This window comes from Paroedura picta, chromosome 7 (genome assembly GCF_049243985.1).
Source record: "Paroedura picta isolate Pp20150507F chromosome 7, Ppicta_v3.0, whole genome shotgun sequence".
Taxonomy (NCBI): Eukaryota; Metazoa; Chordata; class Lepidosauria; order Squamata; family Gekkonidae; genus Paroedura; species Paroedura picta.
Genome location: NC_135375.1, coordinates 116,127,015 through 116,146,565, shown reverse-complemented (window position 1 = coordinate 116,146,565; position 19,551 = coordinate 116,127,015). Strand labels below are relative to the sequence as shown.

The window sequence follows — 19,551 nt, the reverse complement described above, 5'->3', positions numbered from 1 at the left end:
TCTCCACACCTCCCAATTGGGTCAACTTACCCTTAATGGCCAAGGTGGGTTTCCAGAACAAGTGTGCATTCTTCAACAGCTGCACCCGATCTCTGTTAATGGCAATGACTTTGCTACGCCTACTCAGGACACGCCCAAAGGACAGTCGGAAATCGCACACAGTGCCTGGAGAAAAGAGTTTATGGAAACAAGTGAATCAACGTGCTGTTCAACACCTGTGTAAATAGCTGCCCTCCTCTGGACCCTGCCCCCCAACATCCCCAATACTTCCAGAAAGGCCCCTTTTCTTCACTGTCCCATCAGTTGAAGAAGCTCATCTCAGAGGTACGCGAGAGAGGGCCTTTTCGGTGGCAGAACCACCATTATGGTCTAACCTGCATCTGACCCCCCCTTTCATCTTTTGAATGTTCTGATCTTATTTTATTTATATTTATTATTGGACATATTGCCTGCCACTCCCAGCAAACCAGCTCATGGCAGGTCAAAAGATAGATCCCAACACAAAAAATCCCAATAAAAGCCCCATTAAAATACACAACATAATCCCAATGTGGCAGTAATAAGCACCCCATCCTATGGCAGTACACCTGCCAGAAAGGTGGCAGAGATATGTTAGCTGGCCGCCACCAAAGATGTTACAGAGATGGTAGCTCATTCCTACCATGGGAGGGCTCATCCGATCTATGCCCTGCACTGGCCTCATCCATAAACCTGGTGGAAGAACTCCGTCTTACAGAACTTCATCTTACAGGCCTTGCAGAATGCTGAAAACTCCAGCAGGGCCCGCAGCTCTTCTGGGAGCTCATTCCACCAGGTAGGGGCCAGGACCAAACAGGCTCTGGCCCTGGTCGAGGCCAAGCAAGCTTCTCTGGGGCCGGGAATGACCAGCAGGTTGGTACACACAGAGCACAAGGCGCTGCAGGGGGCATAGGGCAACAAGCAGTCCCACAGATCATGATGGGCCTTAAAGGTCAAAACAAGAACTGTGAATCTGATCCGGGTCACAACTGGCAACCAATGAAGCTGCAGTGGATGGCTCTAATTACGAAAGGTCAGCATGGCTTTCTTCAGAGCAAGTCATGCCAGACTAACCTTATCTCTTTTTTTGAGAAAGGTACTACATTGCTACATCAGGGGACTGCTGTGGACATTGTTTACCTTGATTTCAGTAAGGCTTTTGATATGGTTCTGCATGATATTCTTATGGGAAAGTTGTTAATATATGGTATTATTACTGTTAGGTGAATCAACAGCTCACTGTTAGGTGAGCTTTGTCTGTTTAGCCTGGAGAGGAAACCACTGAGAGGGAATTTGACAATCATTTTCGAGTGTTTGAAAGGCTGCTATATAGAAGATGGAGCAGAGTTGTTCTCTCTTGCTTCAGAGGGAAGGACCAGAACCAATGGGATGAAATTAATCCAAAGGAAATTCTGTCTAAACATCCAGAGAAGTTCCTGACAGTTAGAGCAGTTTCTCAGTGGCTTCCTCAGGAGGTGGTGGGTTCTCCATCTTTGGAAATTTTTAAGCAGAGGCTGGATCTGACGGCTGATTCTGTGAAGGTTCAAGGGGGTGGCAGGTGACAGTGGATGAGCAACCGGGTTGTGAGTGTCCTGCACAGTGCAGGGGGTTGGACTAGATGACCCAGGAGGTCCCTTCCAACTCTATTATTCTATGATTCTATGAACTGGTTGACAGATTGCACCTAAAGGATGCTTGTAAATGGTTTGTCATCTTCCTGGAGAGGATGCGAAGTGCCTCAGGAATCTGTCCTGGGCCCTGTGTTGTTCAACATATTTATAAATGATTTGAATGAATGAATAGAGGGGGTACTTATTAAATTTGCAGATGATACTAAACTGGGAGGGGTATCAAACACACCAGAAAGCAGAATCAGGCTGGAAAACTGTGCTAAAATGAATTTTAATAGTGTCAGATTAATATCTTTTTTTTTTTTAGAAAGGTACTACCTTGCCAGATCATGGGACTGCTGTGGACATTGTTTACCTTGATTTCAGTAAGGGGTTTTATAAGGTTCCATATGATATTCTTACTGGCAAGTTGGTAAAATGCAGTATGACTCCAAAGGCCGGGTCGAGGCCCCAAAGTTGTGTTGGCGGCGGGTGGAGGCCGGGGGGGGGGGGGCGGAGGCCCGGACAAACAGACAGCCTCACCGTGTCTCACTCCCAATCCATCCATTTCTCTTCTGACTTTCTTTCTTCCATTCTTCTTCCCATCGCTTACTCTCCTTTCTCCCCTTCTCTCTCTCTCTCTTCCTCCCTTTCTCTACACCTGCCTTCCTTTCTTCCCTCCCTCCCTCCCTCCCTCCCGGGGGCAGGGCACCCAGCCGGGGGGGGGGTCTTCCTGCACCCACCCACTGCCCACACAACGCACCATGGCCCTACTCCACCAACCCCCGGGAGCCACCAGACCAACAACGCACACGCGGTGAGCAGCCTGGGTCCCGCGCAGGGGCCCGGCCGACAAGGCTTCGTGGAGGTGAAAAGGGCAGTGACGCCGCGTCTGACATGCTGCGGCCCTGCCCCTTTCCATGCCGCAAACCCGGGGGGAGCACGATGCGCGGAGGGGGAAAAGCCTTCACCGTGCTCCATAGAGCACCTTGCTCCTTTCCCCTCGCCACAGTAAGGGACTCGGGACAGCAGGGACGGCAGGGTGGGGGGGCCCTGCCAGGACAGCTCCAAGGACCCCCCCCCCGAGAGCGGCTCCTAGTGCCCATTGTATTTTTCCATACAATGGGCTTTAAGTCTAGTACATCAAATAATTCATAAACTTGTCAGTTTCTTCCTTCAATGAAAATATTTAATTGATAGCAGGAAGTAGGGAGCAGAGAGCTGACCCCTTATCAGCCCTTCCTGGCTGAAGGCTGCCTCCTGATAGGGGAAAAATACAAGGGAGGGCCATTCCTGGCTGAGGGCCAAGCAGGTAGCAGGTGAGTTGTCATTTTGGAAAATATAATGTTTACGGACTAGAGATTCAGGTGTGTCTGAAGCAACAGAACAAAGTCCAAGTCCAGAATATTATATAGCCTTGTTGCTCTTGGTGCCACTGGACTCAAAGTTTGTCCTCATTTAGGACAGCTTTGGACTGATTTAATATATTTTTTAATTTATTGGCAGTCCTAATTGGAATTTCTAAATTGTGACCTTTTGTGAGGGTTTTTTCAAATCATTTTATTATTCACAGCAGATACAAAAAGCAAAAAAAAAAAATGTTATTTTCATCATTTAAAAAACAAATAATCACTTTATTTACACTATAAGCCAGTGGTTCCCAACCTGTAGTCCGGGCCGCGGTTCCCTCTCCCCGCCCCCCCCCGCAGTAAAAAACTTCCCAGGCCGTAAGCTTGCGGCCTGGGAAGCTTCTTACTGCAGGAGGGCAGGGAGAGGGAATCAGGGCCGTGCTGCGCACATGCGCCATGCGTGGCCAAAATTGCGCATGCACTGCACTTTCACGCATTTGCACATTTGCGAAAGTGCCGCGCACGCATGATTTCGGCCACGCAGCACGCATGTGCGCGTGCGCAGCCACGCATGCGCTGTGCAGGCGTGGCCGTCGCCCTGCCGGTCCCCAGCCAAAAAAAGGTTGGGGACCACTGCTATAAGGCACCATGAGTTCCACAAGAGAGAAAGGTTTTAAATTATTATTTAAATAAAATGTACAAGTAAAATTCAGCCCGTTACCTGCCAGGATGACCACATCTGCCTCCTTGAGCACCTCTTTGCGGTTCTGACGGATGTGCAGGGGACTATTCTTTCCCAGCATGCCACGGGCCATGCCTGCCAGGAAGCATGGAATCCCCAATTCTTCTAAAGCAGCCCTGCAAGGAAAGCAGATGATCAGCCGGCACCAGCAGAGGACCCACAGCTGCCCCGCACACACACACTCCCCTTTGCTCCCTTGTTGCTTTGGCTTCTCATTCTCAGACTTCCTGCCCTAAGTGCTCATGGGGCGCCTGAACCAGTAGCAGTCGCCCATGAAACCCAGCTGCAGGTGGGATCTCTACAGAGGGTCACACGCTGGGCCTCCCTTGGATGCCTCTGAGGGCCCCAGAGCACATCTCACCTGAGAACCTCCACAGGTGTCGGAGGCAAGGTCGCTTGGCTGCCGAGGAGGATGACGGGCTTCTTGGCTCGGCTGACGAGCTCCACACACTGCTGCACCTGTGCAGAGAGAACAGTGCTCAGGTGAGGCTAAGCTGGGACAGACACTGGGTCTGGGTCTTCAGCAGTGTCACTGTGTTGGGATTGGTGTGGGGCTGGTTCTCTGGGGATCCCCAAGTTAGAATGCTCTTCATTAGGCTCTGGGTGGGAAGTTACATGGGGAAGAGAAACCGAAGGCAGTGCACCATTAAGAGGCAATGATATATTCAACTGGTCTACAGCGGACAACTGACCCAGCTTAAATTTAGAAATTTGGTACCGCATGTGCAATGGCCTCCTCTTGGCATATACCGAGATAACTGACTGAGGTCAATGGCCAGCAAAAGTAAACACAAAAAACATTAATATTTATTTTATTTATTTATTAGATTTATTCCTCAACTCTCCCAGGAGGCCCGAGGCGAGTTACAGACATATAAAACCCCAATAAAAACATACAATAAAACATATGGGGGAGACCTGTCTTGGCAGTAGCATGTGCGAAAAGGATCTAGGAGTCTTAATAAACCACACATTGAACATGAGACAGCAGTGTGACTCAGTGGCTAAAAAGGCAAATGGGATTTTGGGCTGTATCATACAGAGTATCATGTCCAGATCATGGGAGGTGATGGTACCACTTCACTCTGCTCTGGTTGAGCCTCACTTGCAGTACTGTGTTCAGTTTTGGGCACCCCACTTGAAGAGGGATATTGACAAATTGGAACATGTCCAGAGGAGGGCAACAAAGATGGTGAATGGTTTGGAGACCAAGATGTATGAAGAAAGGTTGGGGGAGTTTGGTCTGTTTAGCCTGGAGAGGAGACGACTGAGAGGGGATCTGATAACCATCTTCAAGTATTTAAAAGGCTGCCATATAGAGCAGTGGTCCCCAACCTTTATTAGGCTGGGGACCGGCAGGGCATCGGGCCGCGCCCGCGGGAACCGCGCCCGCGGGGGCCACGGCCACGCTCCGGGCCGCGCCCGCGAGCCGCGCCTGCGGATCGGGGCGCGCCCCGTGAGCCGCGCCCGCGAATCGGCCCTGATTCCCTCTCCCCGCCCTCCCGCAGTAAGAAGCTTCCCGGGCCACAAGATTGCGGCCTGGGAAGTTTTTTACTGTGGGGGGGGGCAGGGAGAGGGAGCCGCGGCCCGGCGCCATGGCCTTCGCGGCCCAGCACCGGGCCGCGGCCCGCAGGTTGGGGACCACTGATATAGAGGATGGAGCAGAGTTGTTCTCTCTTGCCCCGGAGGGACAGACCAGAACGAATGGGATGAAATTAATTCAAAAGAAATTCCGTCTAAACTTCCAGAAGAAGTTCCTGACAGTTAGAGCGGTTTCTCTGTGGAACAGGCTTCCTCGGGAGGTGGTGGGTTCTCCATCTTTGGAAATTTTTAAGCGGAGGCTGGAGAGCCATCTGACAGAGAGGCCCATTCTGTGAAGGATCAAGGGGGTGGCAGGTTACAGTAGATGAAGTATTGGGATGTGTGTGTCCTGCATAGTGCAGGGGGTTGGACTAGATGACTCATGAGGTCCCTTCCAACTCTATGATTCTATATAATATAAAGGTAAAGGTAAAGGTAAAGGTATCCCCTGTGCAAGCACCGAGTCATGTCTGACCCTTGGGGTGACGCCCTCTAGCGTTTTCATGGCAGACTCAATACGGAGTGGTTTGCCAGTGCCTTCCCCAGTCATTACCGTTTACCCCCCAGCAAGCTGGGTACTCATTTTACCGACCTCGGAAGGATGGAAGGCTGAGTCAACCTTGAGCCGGCTGCTGGGATCGAACTCCCAACCTCATGGGCAAAGCTTTCAGGCGGCTGCCTTACCACTCTGCGCCACAAGAGGCTCTATATAATATAAAACATATACATAAATCCCCAGACAATAGATGTGGTAAAAATTCAGTTCATATCTACTCTACCCCTTGGTAACAAACTCGAAAGGGAGGGAAGGCAGAGGGTGCCAGATGGAGAACACTACTGCCACTGTAAGGGGGGCCCCGATCTTCCAGGCGGCCCAACCTCACCCCATGACCTGGCGGAAGAGCTCCATTTTGTAGGCTCCCACAATGCCCACAGCTCCTCTGGGAGCTCATTCCACCAGGTCGGGGCCAGGACCAAAAAGGACCTGGTCGAGGCCAGGCACGCTTCTCTGGGGCCGGGGATGACCAATAAGTTTATACCCGCAAAGCGTAAGGCCCTGCGGGGAGCATAGGGCGATAGGCAGTCCCTCAGATACACCGGGCCCAGACCACATAAGGCCTTAAAGGTCAAAACCAAAACCTTGAACTGGATCCGGAAAATAACCGGCAAGCAGTGCAGCTGCCTCAGCACAGGCTGGATATGGGCCCTCCAAGATGTACCAGTGAGGACCCCCGCAGCTGCATTCTGTACCAATTGAAGCTTCCAGATTAAGAGCAAGGGCAGGCCAGCATAGAGCGAGTTACAGAAATCTATTCTGGAGGTGACTGTCGCATGGATCATTGTGGCCAGGTGTTCGGATGACAGGTAGGGCACTAGTAGCAGAGTTTGCCACAGGTGGAAAAAAGCCTGGCCGGCTACCTTCTTGACCTGAGCCTCGAGGGTTAAGGAGGCATCAATAGTCGCCCGCAGATTCCTGGCCTGAGGTGCGATTTTAAGTTGCGTCCCTGCCAGGGAGGGTAAGCGCGTTTCCTCTCCTGCCCCCCTACGGCCCAACCACAGGACCTCCGTCTTGGAGGGGTTGAGTGCCAGGCGACTCTGCTCAAGCCATTCAGCCACCGCTTCCAAACATTAAGATTAAAAATACAATGCTACATACTAGGAATACTAGTCACAACGTTAACATTATTTTTTAAATTTATTTTATTTATTTCTTATATTTATATACTGCCCTCCGCTGCGGCTCAGGGCGGTTTACATGGAACATGGAAGAACATAGAACAATACTGCACAACGTTAGATAAATAACAGTGACAACAGCGGTAACAGCGGTTCTAATATGTTCAATAATTTTTTGTACACTGTTAACATTTACTTATTTATTTGTTTGTTTATTTATTGATTTGATTTCTATACTGCCCTTCCATATGGCTCAGGGTGGTTTACATAGAACATCATGGGGGGATGTTGGAATGAATCAACATACAACATAGTCAATTCCAACAACAATAATTCAACAGTTGTTCTAATCAACACAATTTCAGTGATCCCAAACAACAACAATATAACAGGAAAAGAAACATAGCTGAACCCCCTAGAGCAGTGGTCAGCAACCTTTTTGAGGCTGGGGACCGGCAGGGCAACTGCCCGCCTGCGGATTGCGCATGCATGGCGGGCCGCACATGTGCCATGCGCGACCAAAATCGCACATGCATGGCACTTTTACACATGTGCAGAAGTGCCGCGCATGTGCGATTTCATCCTCGCACGGCGCATGTGCGCATGCTCGGGTCGGCCGGGCATGCACGATGCGCGGGCACGGCCCTGATTCCCTCTCCCCCCCTCCCGCAGTAAGAAGCTTCCCGGGCTGCAAGTTCGCGGCCTGGGAAGTTTTTTACTGTGGGGGGGGTGGGGAGAGGGAGCCGCGGCCCGGCGCCACAGCCTTCGCAGCCCGCGGGTTGGGGACCACTGCCCTAGAGCAGTGGTTCCCAACCTTTTTATCACCGGGGACCGGTCAACACTTGACAATTGTACTGAGGCCTGGAGGGGGTAGTCTTTTGCCGAGGGACGTTGCCGCCGCCTGAGCCCCTGCTCTACTTCCTGCCACCTGCTGGGGAGCACTGCCAGCAGCAGCTGCGCAGTGCCACGCCAAGGGGGAGCCCCAGCCATGGCGGCCGCTGGAGAACACCAAAGGTGAGCCAGCAGCAGAGTGGCAGGGCAGCCCCCCAGGCAGCAGCCGGGGAGGAGGACGAGGAGGAGCCGCGGCCCAGTACCAACTGATCTACGGACCGGTACCATTCCCCGGACCGGGGGTTGGGGACCAGTGACCTAGAGAGGTCAGACTGGTTCAGACCATGGAGAGGATGTCTGAGGGGAACCTGTGGTCAGTCTCAGGCAAATGCCGGGTGGAGGAGCTCTGTTTGCAGGCCCTGCGGAACTATGGGAGTATGCTAATAATCCCACATTCGGCCAGTGCAGGACGTTTATTTCATAGGGAGGGATTCTGGGGGGCCCAGTAGATGTCAGTTCGGTCAACCTCAACCAAATGCCTGGCAGAAAAGCTCCCTTCTGCAGGCCCTGCAGAACTGTTCTAGCTGCAGCAAGGCCCTGATCTCCTCTGGACGCTTATTCCACTAGGTAGGTAGGGCAGAAGAAGCTCAGATGGGCTTCTTTGGGGCCAGGAATCACTAGCCAGTTGGAGGTGGTGGAGTGTAGAGATGTAGACAGTGAAGTGGTCACTCAGGTACACTGGTCCCAAGCTGTTTATGGCCTTAAAGACGATTACCAGAATCTTAAGACTGATCTGGAATTCAACTGGTATAGAATCAAAGAATCAGGGGACCTCCAGGGTAATCTAGTCCAACCCTATACACAATCCAGGAACTCAGAACTACCTGCCCACCCACAGTGATCCCAATTTCATGCCCAAGTGATTCCTCGACCAAAAATCTTCACAATTTCCTCCTGGCCTGGAAGAATTTCATCTGCCATCTCACAGTGGTGATGAGCAATTCCCTGGGGATGTAAGGAAAGGCCATCCCAAGAGACAAACACTGACACATCCCTTCCTCCCCACCCACTCAATCTGCCTAAGTTCATAAACTCACCACATCTGTCAGATGACTATCAAGCCTCCGCTTAGAAACTTCCAAAGAAGGAGAACCCACCAACTCCCAAGGAAGCCCGCTCCACTGAGGAACCGCTCCGACTGTCAGGAACTTCTTCCGAATAAAAAGGTAAAGGTATCCCCTGTGCAAGCACCGGGTCATGTCTGACCCTTGGGGTGACGCCCTCCAGCGTTTTCATGGCAGACTCAATACGGGGTGGTTTGCCAGTGACTTCCCCAGTCATGACCATTTACCCCCCAGCAAGCTGGGTACTCATTTTACTGACCTCGGAAGGATCGAAGGCTGAGCCAGCTGCTGGGATCGAACTCCCAGCCTCATGGGCAGAGCTTTCAGACCGCATGTCTGCTGCCTTACCACTCTGCGCCACAAGAGGCTCATGCGAATATTTAGCCAAAACATCCTTTGAATTAATTTCAATCCACTGGTTCTGGTCCAGCCCTTTGGGGCAACAGAAAACAACTCTGTTCCATCTTCTATATCAGTGGTCCCCAACCTTTATGAGGCTGGGGACCGGCAGGGCATCGGTCCGCGCCCGCGGGGACCGCGGCCGCACGGGCCACGCCCACGCGGCGGTCCGCGCCCACGGGGCCGCGCCCGAGGATCGGGCCGCGCCCTCGAGCCATGCCCGCGGATCGGGCCGCACCCACGGGCCGTGCCCGCGGATCGGGCCGCACCCGCGGGCCGCGCCCGTGGATCGGGCCGCACCCGCGGGCGCGGCCCGCACGGGCGCGGCCCGGCCCCGATTCCCTCTCCCCACCCTCCCGCAGTAAGAAGCTTCCCGGGCCGCAAGCTTGCGGCCTGGGAAGTTTTTTACTGCGGGGGGGGGCGGGGAGAGGGAGCCGCGGCCCGGCGCCATGGCCTTTGCGGCCCGGCACCGGGCCGCAGCCCACAGGTTGGGGACCACTGTTCTATATGACCATTTACACACTGGAGGTTTCATGCTGAGCTTCAGGCTGGAGTTTTAGTTGTGGCAGGTTGCCCCACCTCTTCCTGCACCCACACGGGGAAGCATTTGGCCCGGTGTGCCTTATCTGCCCCCAATTTGTGCTCCTGCACAGTAGCTGGGTCGGTGAAGTTCCCAGTGCGTAAACAGTCTATGACAGCTATTCAAGTATTGAAGGTTATCATATCATCTCTTAGTTGCCTTCTCTGCAAGCTAAACAGACCAAACTCTCTCAACCTTTCCTCATACAACTTGGTCTCCAAACCCCTCACCATCTTCATAGCAAAAGTGAGGTCTTAAAAGAGCAGAGTAAAACAGTAACATTACCTTGCGTGATCTGGACAGCATACTTCTTTTAATACAGCCCAAAATCCTGTTTGCCTGTTTAGACACTGAGTCACACTGCTGACTCATGTTCAGTTTCTGGTCTACTAAGACCCCCAGATCCTTTTCACATGTACTACTCCCACATCCTAGAATGATGCATATGATTTTTCCTACCTAAATGCAGAACTTTACATTTTTCACTATTGAAATTCATTTTATTCATTTTAGCCCAGTTTTCTATCCTGTTAAAATCATCTTGTATTCTGATTCTGTCTTCTGGTATATTTGCTACCCCTCCCAGTTTAATGTCACCTGCAAATTTAATAAGTATCATAGAATCATAGAATCATAGAATCATAGAGTTGGAAGGGGCCATACAGGCCATCTAGTCCAACCCCCTGCTCAACGCAGGATCAGCCCTAAGCATCCTAAAGCATCCAAGAAAAGTGTGTATCCAACCTTTGCTTGAAGACTTCCAGTGAGGGGGAGCTCACCACCTCCTTAGGCAGCCTATTCCACTGCTGAACGACTCTGACTGAGAAAAACTTTTTCCTGATATCTAGCCTATATCGTTGTACTTGAAGTTTAAACCCATTACTGCGTGTCCTCTCCTCTGCAGCCAGCAGAAACAGCATCCTGCCCTCCTCCAAGTGACAACCTTTCAAATACTTAAAGAGGGCTATCATGTCCCCTCTCAACCTCCTTTTCTCCAGGCTGAACATTCCCAAGTCCCTCAACCTATCTTCATAGGGCTTGGTCCCTTGGCCCCAGATCATCTTTGTCGCTCTCCTCTGTACCCTTTCAATTTTATCGATGTCCTTCTTGAAGTGAGGCCTCCAGAACTGCACACAGTACTCCAGGTGTGGTCTGACCAGTGCCGTATACAATGGGACTATGACATCTTGTGATTTTGATGTGATGCCTCTGTTGATACAGCCCAAAATGGCATTTGCCTTTTTTACCGCTGCATCACACTGCCTGCTCATGTTTAGTTTACAATCCACAAGTACCCCAAGGTCTCGTTCACACACAGTGCTACCTAGAAGCGTATCCCCCATCCAGTAGGCATGCTTTTCATTTTTCTGACCCAGATGCAGAACTTTACACTTATCTTTATTAAATTGCATCTTGTTCTCATTTGCCCATTTTTCCATTGTGTTCAGATCTCGTTGAACTCTGTCTCTATCTTCCGGAGTATTTGCCAGTCCTCCCAATTTGGTGTCATCTGCAAACTTGATGAGTAGTCCCTCCACCCCCTCATCTAGATCATTAATAAATATGTTAAAAAGTACCGGGCCGAGCACCGAACCCTGAGGTACCCCGCTACTCACCTCTCTCCAGTCTGATGAAACACCATTGACAACAACTCTTTGAGTGCGGTTCTCTAACCAATTCCCTATCCACCTAACGATCTGAAAATCCAGATTGCAGTCCTTCAACTTATCCATCAGAACATCATGGGGAACCTTGTCAAAAGCTTTACTAAAATCCAAGTAAATGACATCAACCAAATTTCCCCGATCCAGCAAACCTGTTACTTGGTCAAAAAAGGAAACTAGGTTGGTCTGGCAGGACCTGTTGGAGACAAATCCATGCTGACTTCCTTGGATCACCAAATTGTCCTCCAGATGTTTGCAGATCGCTCCCTTTAATATCTGCTCCATTATCTTCCCCACAACAGAGGTCAGACTCACTGGTCTGTAGTTTCCCGGGTCATCCTTCCTCCCTTTTTTGAAGATTGGAATAACGTTTGCTCTTTTCCAGTCCTCCGGGACATCTCCAGTCCTTAAAGAGGTTCCGAAGATGATGGACAAGGGCTGTGCAAGTTCTCTGGAAAGTTCTTTGAGTACTCTTGGGTGCATTTCATCTGGACCAGGGGATTTGAACTCATCCAGTGCAGCTAAATGCCTCTCGACCACCTCTCTATCCATGTTAACCTGCCACCCAGACACTATCCTTTGGCTACAGCCATCTCAAGATGTGCCTAAACACTTAGACCTGTGGGAAAAAACAGATGTAAAATAGGCACTAAGCCTTTCTGCTTTCTCTGCATCTTTCGTTAGAGTTTGTCCATCCGCACCCAACAGCGGGCCTATTGCCTCCTTTACTTTACGTTTGCTCCTCACGTAACTGAAAAATCTTTTCTTGTTACAATGGGCTTCCCTGGCCAATCTTAGCTCACTCTCAGCTTTGGCCTTTCTGATGATTGATCTACAGTGCCTAGTAACCTGTAGGTACTCTTCTTTAGAGCTCTGTCCTTCCCTCCATTTCCTGAACATTTTCCTTTTCTTTCTTAGTTCCTCTTGAAGTTCTCTGTTCATCCAAATAGGCTTCTTAGAGCTCCTGCAGTGTTTTCGTATTTCTGGAATAGTCATTGATTGAGCATGCAATAGCTCTTGTTTGAGTAGCGCCCACCCTTCACATGCTCCCTTCCCTTCCAGCATTCTCGTCCATGGTATGACACTCATCATGTATCTGAGTTTATTAAAGTTTGCCCTACGAAAATCCAACATCCGCGTCTGGCTACAAGCTTCCTTGGCTCCCCATCTCAAAAGGAATTCTATGAGGACATGGTCACTTCCCCCTAGGGTCCCCACCTCCTTCACCTCATCCACCAACTCTTGCCTGTTGGTCAGTATTAAGTCCAGTATGGCTGAACCTCTTGTGGGTTCATCTACCATTTGATAAATGAAATTGTCAGCCAGGCAGGTCAGAAACTTGCATGACTGAGGACGCTTCGCAGAGTTTGTTTCCCAGCACACATCTGGGAAATTGAAGTCACCCATGATGACAAGGTCCTGCCGTTTGGATATTTTCTCAAGCTGCTCACAAAGTGCAGCATCCACATCCTCTCGTTGGTCAGGCGGTCGGTAGCAGACACCAACCACCACACTGTTTGTTTTCCCCTCGCTTATTTTCACCCAGATGCTTTCCACTGTAGATATGCTCTCCTTCACTAGAATTTCCTGACAGGTAAGCCCTTTCCTCACATACAGTGCCACTCCTCCACCTCTTCGATCTATTCTGTTTTTTCTGAACAGTTCATATCCATCCACCATTACATTCCAGTCATGAGAATCATTCCACCAAGTTTCTGTGATGCCTACTAGATCATACCTTTCCATCAGCATGAGAAGTTACAGCTCTTCCTTTTTATTGCCCATGCTTCGGGCGTTAGTATAAAGACATCTGAATCCTTTTACTTTTGGTTCCCTATGAGCTGGCCTTGCCGGTTGGGCTGCCTCCGATAGTTTTCCTTCCATACACTCCCTATGTTGATCGTCTCCTTCCCCTAGTGGCTTTAGTTTAAAGCTCTCCTGATGAATCTCCCCAGGTTCCTGCCAAACACATTCTTCCCCAGTTTTGATAAGTGCAGTCCATCAGGTGCTAGTAGGCCTTCCTCAAGAAAGCCTATCCCATGGTCCCAGAAACCAAATCTCTCCTGCCGGCACCAACTACGCAGCCAGTGATTCACCTCCATTATCTTCCTCTCCCGACGCATTCCTCTTCCCTTGACAGGCAAGATTGAAGAGAATACCACTTGTGCCCCCATTTGCTTGAGCTTCCTCCCCAGATCTTGATAGTCTTTTTTAATAGGAGCGATGGTATTCAGGGACATGTCATTCGTCCCCACATGGACCATCACAAATGGGTAGCGATCCGTAGATTTGAGGAGTTTGGGCAGCCTTTCTGAAACATCTTTAATTTTCGCCCCTGGCAAGCAACACACCTCTCGGGTTAGGGGGTCGGGCCCAGCCACGTGGCGATCCATTCCTCTTAGCAGGGAGTCTCCAATTACCAGTACTCTCCTTTTTTTTTTCTTCTCAACTCCATTTCCTTCTGTCCCCGTGGCCTCTTCCCTTTGTCTTAGAGTTTGTTTTGGGACCTCTTCCCTTGTTGACCCTTGCACCTCCTCTGCAAGGGCCTGAAATCTATTCTGGACCTCCAAAGGCCCCGAGAACTGTCTCGCCCTTCGCCGTTCAGTCTTTTTCCGAACTGCCTGCAGAGGCTCCCTATTGTGGTCAATCTCCTTGTCCTCTACAGGACTGGTTGTATTCTCTTTATTCTCTTTATTCCATGTTGCAGAGCTCTGGACTACGAACTCCTCCCCTTTCTTACTTTGGGTCAGAGTAATAATTTTGTTTTCTAATCCCCTAATCTTTTCCTCCAAAAGTTTTACCAGCTTACACTTGGGGCAGCTGTAGTCCATCTTGTCTTCTGGGAGGAAGGCAATCATGTCACACTCACTGCAGATGATGGGATGAGTGTCCTGGAGGTCCATTGTAATGTCTAGGCAGTGCAAGTACTAGGGAAATATAATCTACTGATATAATCTACTGATTCTAATTGCTCGGCCAAGAACCCCAGGCTAAGAGCCACAGGCCAAGAGCCCTTTGTACTTCTTCTATCCCTTCATCCAAACCATTTATAAATATTGAACACTTGTCACTCCTCCCCAAGAAGACAAAAAAACATTTTCAGGCACTCTTTGGTTGCAATCTGTCAATTTCTCGATCCACCGAACAGTAATAGGATCCATACCGCATTTTACCAACTTTTCAATAAGAATATCATGTGGAACCTTATCAAAAGCCTTACTGAAATCAAGATAAACTATGTCCACGGCATTCCCCTCATCTAGCAATGTAGTAATTTTCTCAAAAAAAGAGATAAATTTAATCTGACATTACTTGTTCTGAAGAAAGCCATGCTAACTCTTAGTAATTACAGCCATCAACTCTAGCTGCTCAAGGACCAACTGTTGATTAGTTGTAAAATTTTGCCAGCTATAGACGTCAAGCTGACGCGGATGCTCCTTTTCCCCCTTCTTAAAGATGGGGAAAACATTTGCCCGCCTCCAATCTTCTGACACTTCACCTGTTCTTTAAGAATTGTCAAAAATGATGGACAGAAGCTTAGAAATTATACTTGCAAGTTATTTTAATACCCTTGGATGCAATTCATCTGGCCCAGAGGATACGGTTTCATTTTAAGAAACTAGGTGTTTATGATCCTAGGCTACCACTCCCCACCCTTATCACATTAAATAATTTTGCCACATTGAGCACAATTCCCATTGCAAGAGATGACTGAGGAGAAGTAGGAATTGAGTAGTTCAGCCCTCTCTTCATTACCTGCTACGATGTCGCTTTCTGGTACTTCCAATGGATCTATATGTCCCTGTTCTTTTTCTTACTTCAAATATAACTAAAGAACCCTTTTTTGTTGTTTTCTTGCTAGCCTAAGCTCATACTGAGCTTAGCTTTTCTAACTGGTAGCCAGTGCAGTTCTTGGGGTGTGTTGCTGTTAGGACCCTGGCTGTTGCATTCTGGACCAGATCAAGGTTAAGGGTAAGCCTGTGTTGCAGATGTCCACTGTTGCATGGATCACAATAAATGCAATGTGAATTTTATTTCCCCAATGAAGCTTGTAAAGATCTTGCTTTAGTACAATATTTTGCAACTTTCTCGATTGTCTGGTGTGATAAGGAGAACAGCTAAGATAGATTTTTTTTCTTTTCCCAGAAACACAACCCTTGACAAATGATTACTACTACTGATACAAGAGCCTCTTGTGGCGCAGAGTGGTAAGGCAGCCGCCTGAAAGCTTTGCCCATGGGGCTGGGAGTTCAATCCCAGCAGCCGGCTCAAGGTTGACTCAGCCTTCCATCCTTCCGAGGTCGGTAAAATGAGTACCCAGCTTGCTGCTGGGGGGTAAACGGTCATGACTGGGGAAGGCACTGGCAAACCACCCCGTATTGAGTCTGCCATGAAAACGCTAGAGGGCGTCACCCCAAGGGTCAGACATGACTCGGTGCTTGCACAGGGGATACCTTTACCTTTACCTTTACTGATAGAACTTTACACAGACACAAGGCTAAAAAGTTGTTTGCGAGGGGCGGAGCAGCATGGCTTCTTAAGAAGTTCACTTCAAGTGAACTCTGGATCCAGACAGGGGTCAATTCGCAGCTGCAATCAGCAGAAAGGGGTGAGATGTGCAAACCACCCCAATTTTCTATTCAGGAAGTTCTTGGGAACTTGTAGGGCCAATACTGATCCTTAGAGAGCGCTATCTCCCTGGATCTTAAGCTGTCTATGCTCCGGGCCAAGAAGAAGCCGTTCGCCATCTTCTTTGGACTTTTCCGTCTCCTTATATTTTGTTTAAGACTATTTTTTTTCCTATCACTCCCCGAGCTGCTTTGAAGAGTCTCCAGAATTCTCACGGAGCTTAATCTCTGACTGCAAATGACTTCTATTAAAAGCAAGCAATGCCCCAGTGACTTTGAATTGTTTTTGCATACCTCCTCCTGCTTTGTCTATCAAGAAGTGGCAGTGAAGTTACCATTCCTACAGAGGCTTTCCTGCCAGTTTTTCCTTTCTTTTCTTAACTTTGGGGGGGAAGGTGAAATATACAAACAACTCTAAAAACAAATAGCTTACCTAGTCTGTTTATTTCTTGGAGATCGTTTCCTTGATAAGGCATTCTCACAACATCTTTCCTGAAGCTTTGTGACATTCTAAGCAATGTTATTAGAAGTTTTTGAGGGAGGACGTCTCCTGGCTATCTGCAATATTGCCTGAGCTTGGCTGGTTTATAAGCCTAGAACATGGCTGTCTTAAAAATAATGGTCTGTTTATTGGATAAACAAAGCAGAGCTTTTACAGAAGGTTTGCTTAAGAATATCTTTAAGGAGATCCAAGACAGCAAGGAAGAAGTCTTTAACAGGACTGATGGACCCAAAGTGGTTGATGATAGCACTAAACAAGATTGGAAATCATCAGCAGAAGAGAAATCCGAATTATCGGAGATGGAAAAGGGGGTGTCAGAGTCCTTTGGAAAACATGACTTCCCAGATAAGGACACCCTTACTGAAAAGGCATACAGCGATCACAAAGCAGCAGTACATAAGAATCAATCAATCTATGATTCTATGATACTCAAAAGATACATGGATCTGTTTGGAAAGTAATTGATTTAAAGGAGCTTCTCAGGGTTTTGGGCTTCCCTCTTGATGCCTTCTCTAGGAAGTCTCACCTGTTCCTTTGTGGCTCGTGGCATCCTTACTGGCAGAGGCGACATGTCCCTCGCCTCCCAGGCCCCAGAAAATAGATTCGCTAGATAGTTGCGCAGATACCTGGGCAAGGGAGGAAAGAGGCCACAGTCACTGAAACTGAGAAACAAACTTGTTTGCAATGCACAGGAGAATGCAGTCCACAGTGCAGAAGAGACTGAACTTCAGCTTCTGTTTTTCTGCCCACAATATGAGCAGCCATGTTACTCTGTCTGTAACAGCAGAAATGCGCCAGAGTCCAGGAGCAGCTTAAAGACTGAGGGATGAAAATGTATAAAAGTATATTAATTAAACAATTTATTTAGCAGTGCTCAAGGTAGCTTAAAACTATTAAAAACATTAAAAGGGAACACTGCTTTTTCCTAAAGTTTGTACACATATCAATCTGACACAGGCTTTCTCAACAGGTTTCTTCACAGCCCTGGAAGGGTTTCCCAACTGAGTGGTAGTTAATTATTTTTTCCATATTTTGAAAAATTATTTATTGGATGATATGACCATATTGGATATTGACCCTCCCCTCTCTCGAAATGGCCAATGATGGGCCTGGAGGGGGTGGGGAGGGGAGGGGCCCTGGGTGGGCGTGGCCACAGCTCTGCTTCCCAAACATATTCTGCACAACTGCTCCACTTGTGGGGTTTCCCGAAGCCTGAAAAATGTTCAATGGTAAAAAAGTTGTGAAAGGCCAAACCTTTCCACCACTAATACAAATGACTTTGATCTAAGGCATTTTAATATGTGGTATCTTCATCAGAGGTCAGTACAATCACGCACCAACAGAAGAATAACAAATGTTTTTTTAGCAAGGGTGAGGGGAACTCTATTTTGCATTTGCCTTTTCCCGGGTCAGCAGTTTGCCCATTAGTCTCTCCGAGGATTCAAACTGTATCTCTTTCTGCCTGCAAGATCTTCTACTGTAACTGTGGGATTGTACCGACCTCTGATGAAGATCTCACCACTTGAAATGCATTAGGTCAAAGTCATTTGTAATACCGGTGTACATGATAAAGCGATATGTGGGCGACCTATATGATGGGGGGGGGGTTAGATCTTTTTCTCTTGGTTCAGTAGAGAACAGAACTGTTTCATAATCAGAAGGCCCAGCTTGTACTTGGCTATTTCTTGAAATATTGCCAATGAGGATATGTCAAACTGACCTGTTCTCAAGGCCAGAGGAAGAAGCTGTAATTGTTTGTATTAACCATTGGGGAGGGGAGGGAAAGGGGGAAGAAAGAAAAGTTGCTTTTTGGGACCTTTCCAGGGAGCTGGCTTGGAGACAGCAGGGGTGGTCCCGTGGGATGTGCAAAGGGGTGGAGACCCCTGGTTATTGGCTTGACCCGAAAGGGCATCATTTTCCCTGCCTCCAATAGGAAGTTATAAAGTCTCATGTCACTGTATTGTTCTTCGCGCAGATTTGGGAACCCCTCTGTGTCTATATTTCTTCTGCAGTAAAAATATTAAAAAGGTTTTTCTCTCCTTCTGACTCATTGGGGATGGGCAAAAGGAACCCTTTTTCGGCTATTTGGCCATCATATAGGGCAGTGGTCCCCAACCGGCGGGCCGCGGCCCGGTGGTGGGCCGCGAAGGCCATGGCGCCGGGCCGCGGCTCCCTCTCCCTCTCCCCGCCCCGCCCCGCCCCGCCCGCAGTAAAAAACTTCCCAGGCCGCAAGCTTGCGGCCTGGGAAGCTTCTTACTGCGGGAGGGCGGGGAGAGGGAATCAGGGCCGGGCCGCGCATTGCGCATGTGCGGCCCATGCGGGCATGGCCCGTGCGAGCGCAGCCCGCGGACGTGGTCTGCGCGGGCGCGGCCCGATGCCCTGCCGGTCCCCAGCCTCAGAAAGATTGGGGACCACTGATATAAGGAAAAGAAGGGGGTCCATTTTTCTGGTTTTCTAATATTTTTAATTACCTTTAGCTCTGCTAAGCAAATTGTTTATTTGATGCATTTTCATCTCTCAACCTTTTTGGTTCTCACCTGTTTTTCAGGCTGGCAGGAGCTCATGCGAATTGCAGTCCACAGACCTTTGGAGAGCCACAATTTGCCCACCCCTGCCCTATGCTATTCAGTCTACATAAACCCCCTCAAGAGAGAAGTTATTTGTGTTTTTTTAATAGGGTGTCATCAAATAACCTGGTGATGCTACAGAATGTCTATGCCAGTGTCTGATGGCTGAAGGGGGAAAAGCTGAAATGGAAGCCCAAAAGACAACGGTCATGGCTATTGAGAAAGTCTTGCGGTCTCCCATTGGGTGTGTTAAGGGAACAAGGGCGATTCTCAAGCCAG

General features: G+C 49.0%; 1 protein-coding gene across 1 annotated transcript in view; it reads right to left on the bottom strand.

The window, feature by feature from the left end:
- The window catches only part of HACL2 (2-hydroxyacyl-CoA lyase 2), a 60,713-nt gene that overhangs the window by 17,701 nt on the left and 23,461 nt on the right, over positions 1 to 19,551 (bottom strand). Inside the window, exons 7-10 of the mRNA XM_077346144.1 lie at positions 17,232 to 17,331; positions 4,081 to 4,178; positions 3,699 to 3,835; positions 31 to 165 (exon numbers count right to left, since the gene is read on the bottom strand). Of these exons, the coding sequence (XP_077202259.1) occupies positions 31 to 165; positions 3,699 to 3,835; positions 4,081 to 4,178; positions 17,232 to 17,331 (470 nt within the window). The remainder of the gene's footprint in view (positions 1 to 30; positions 166 to 3,698; positions 3,836 to 4,080; positions 4,179 to 17,231; positions 17,332 to 19,551) is intronic.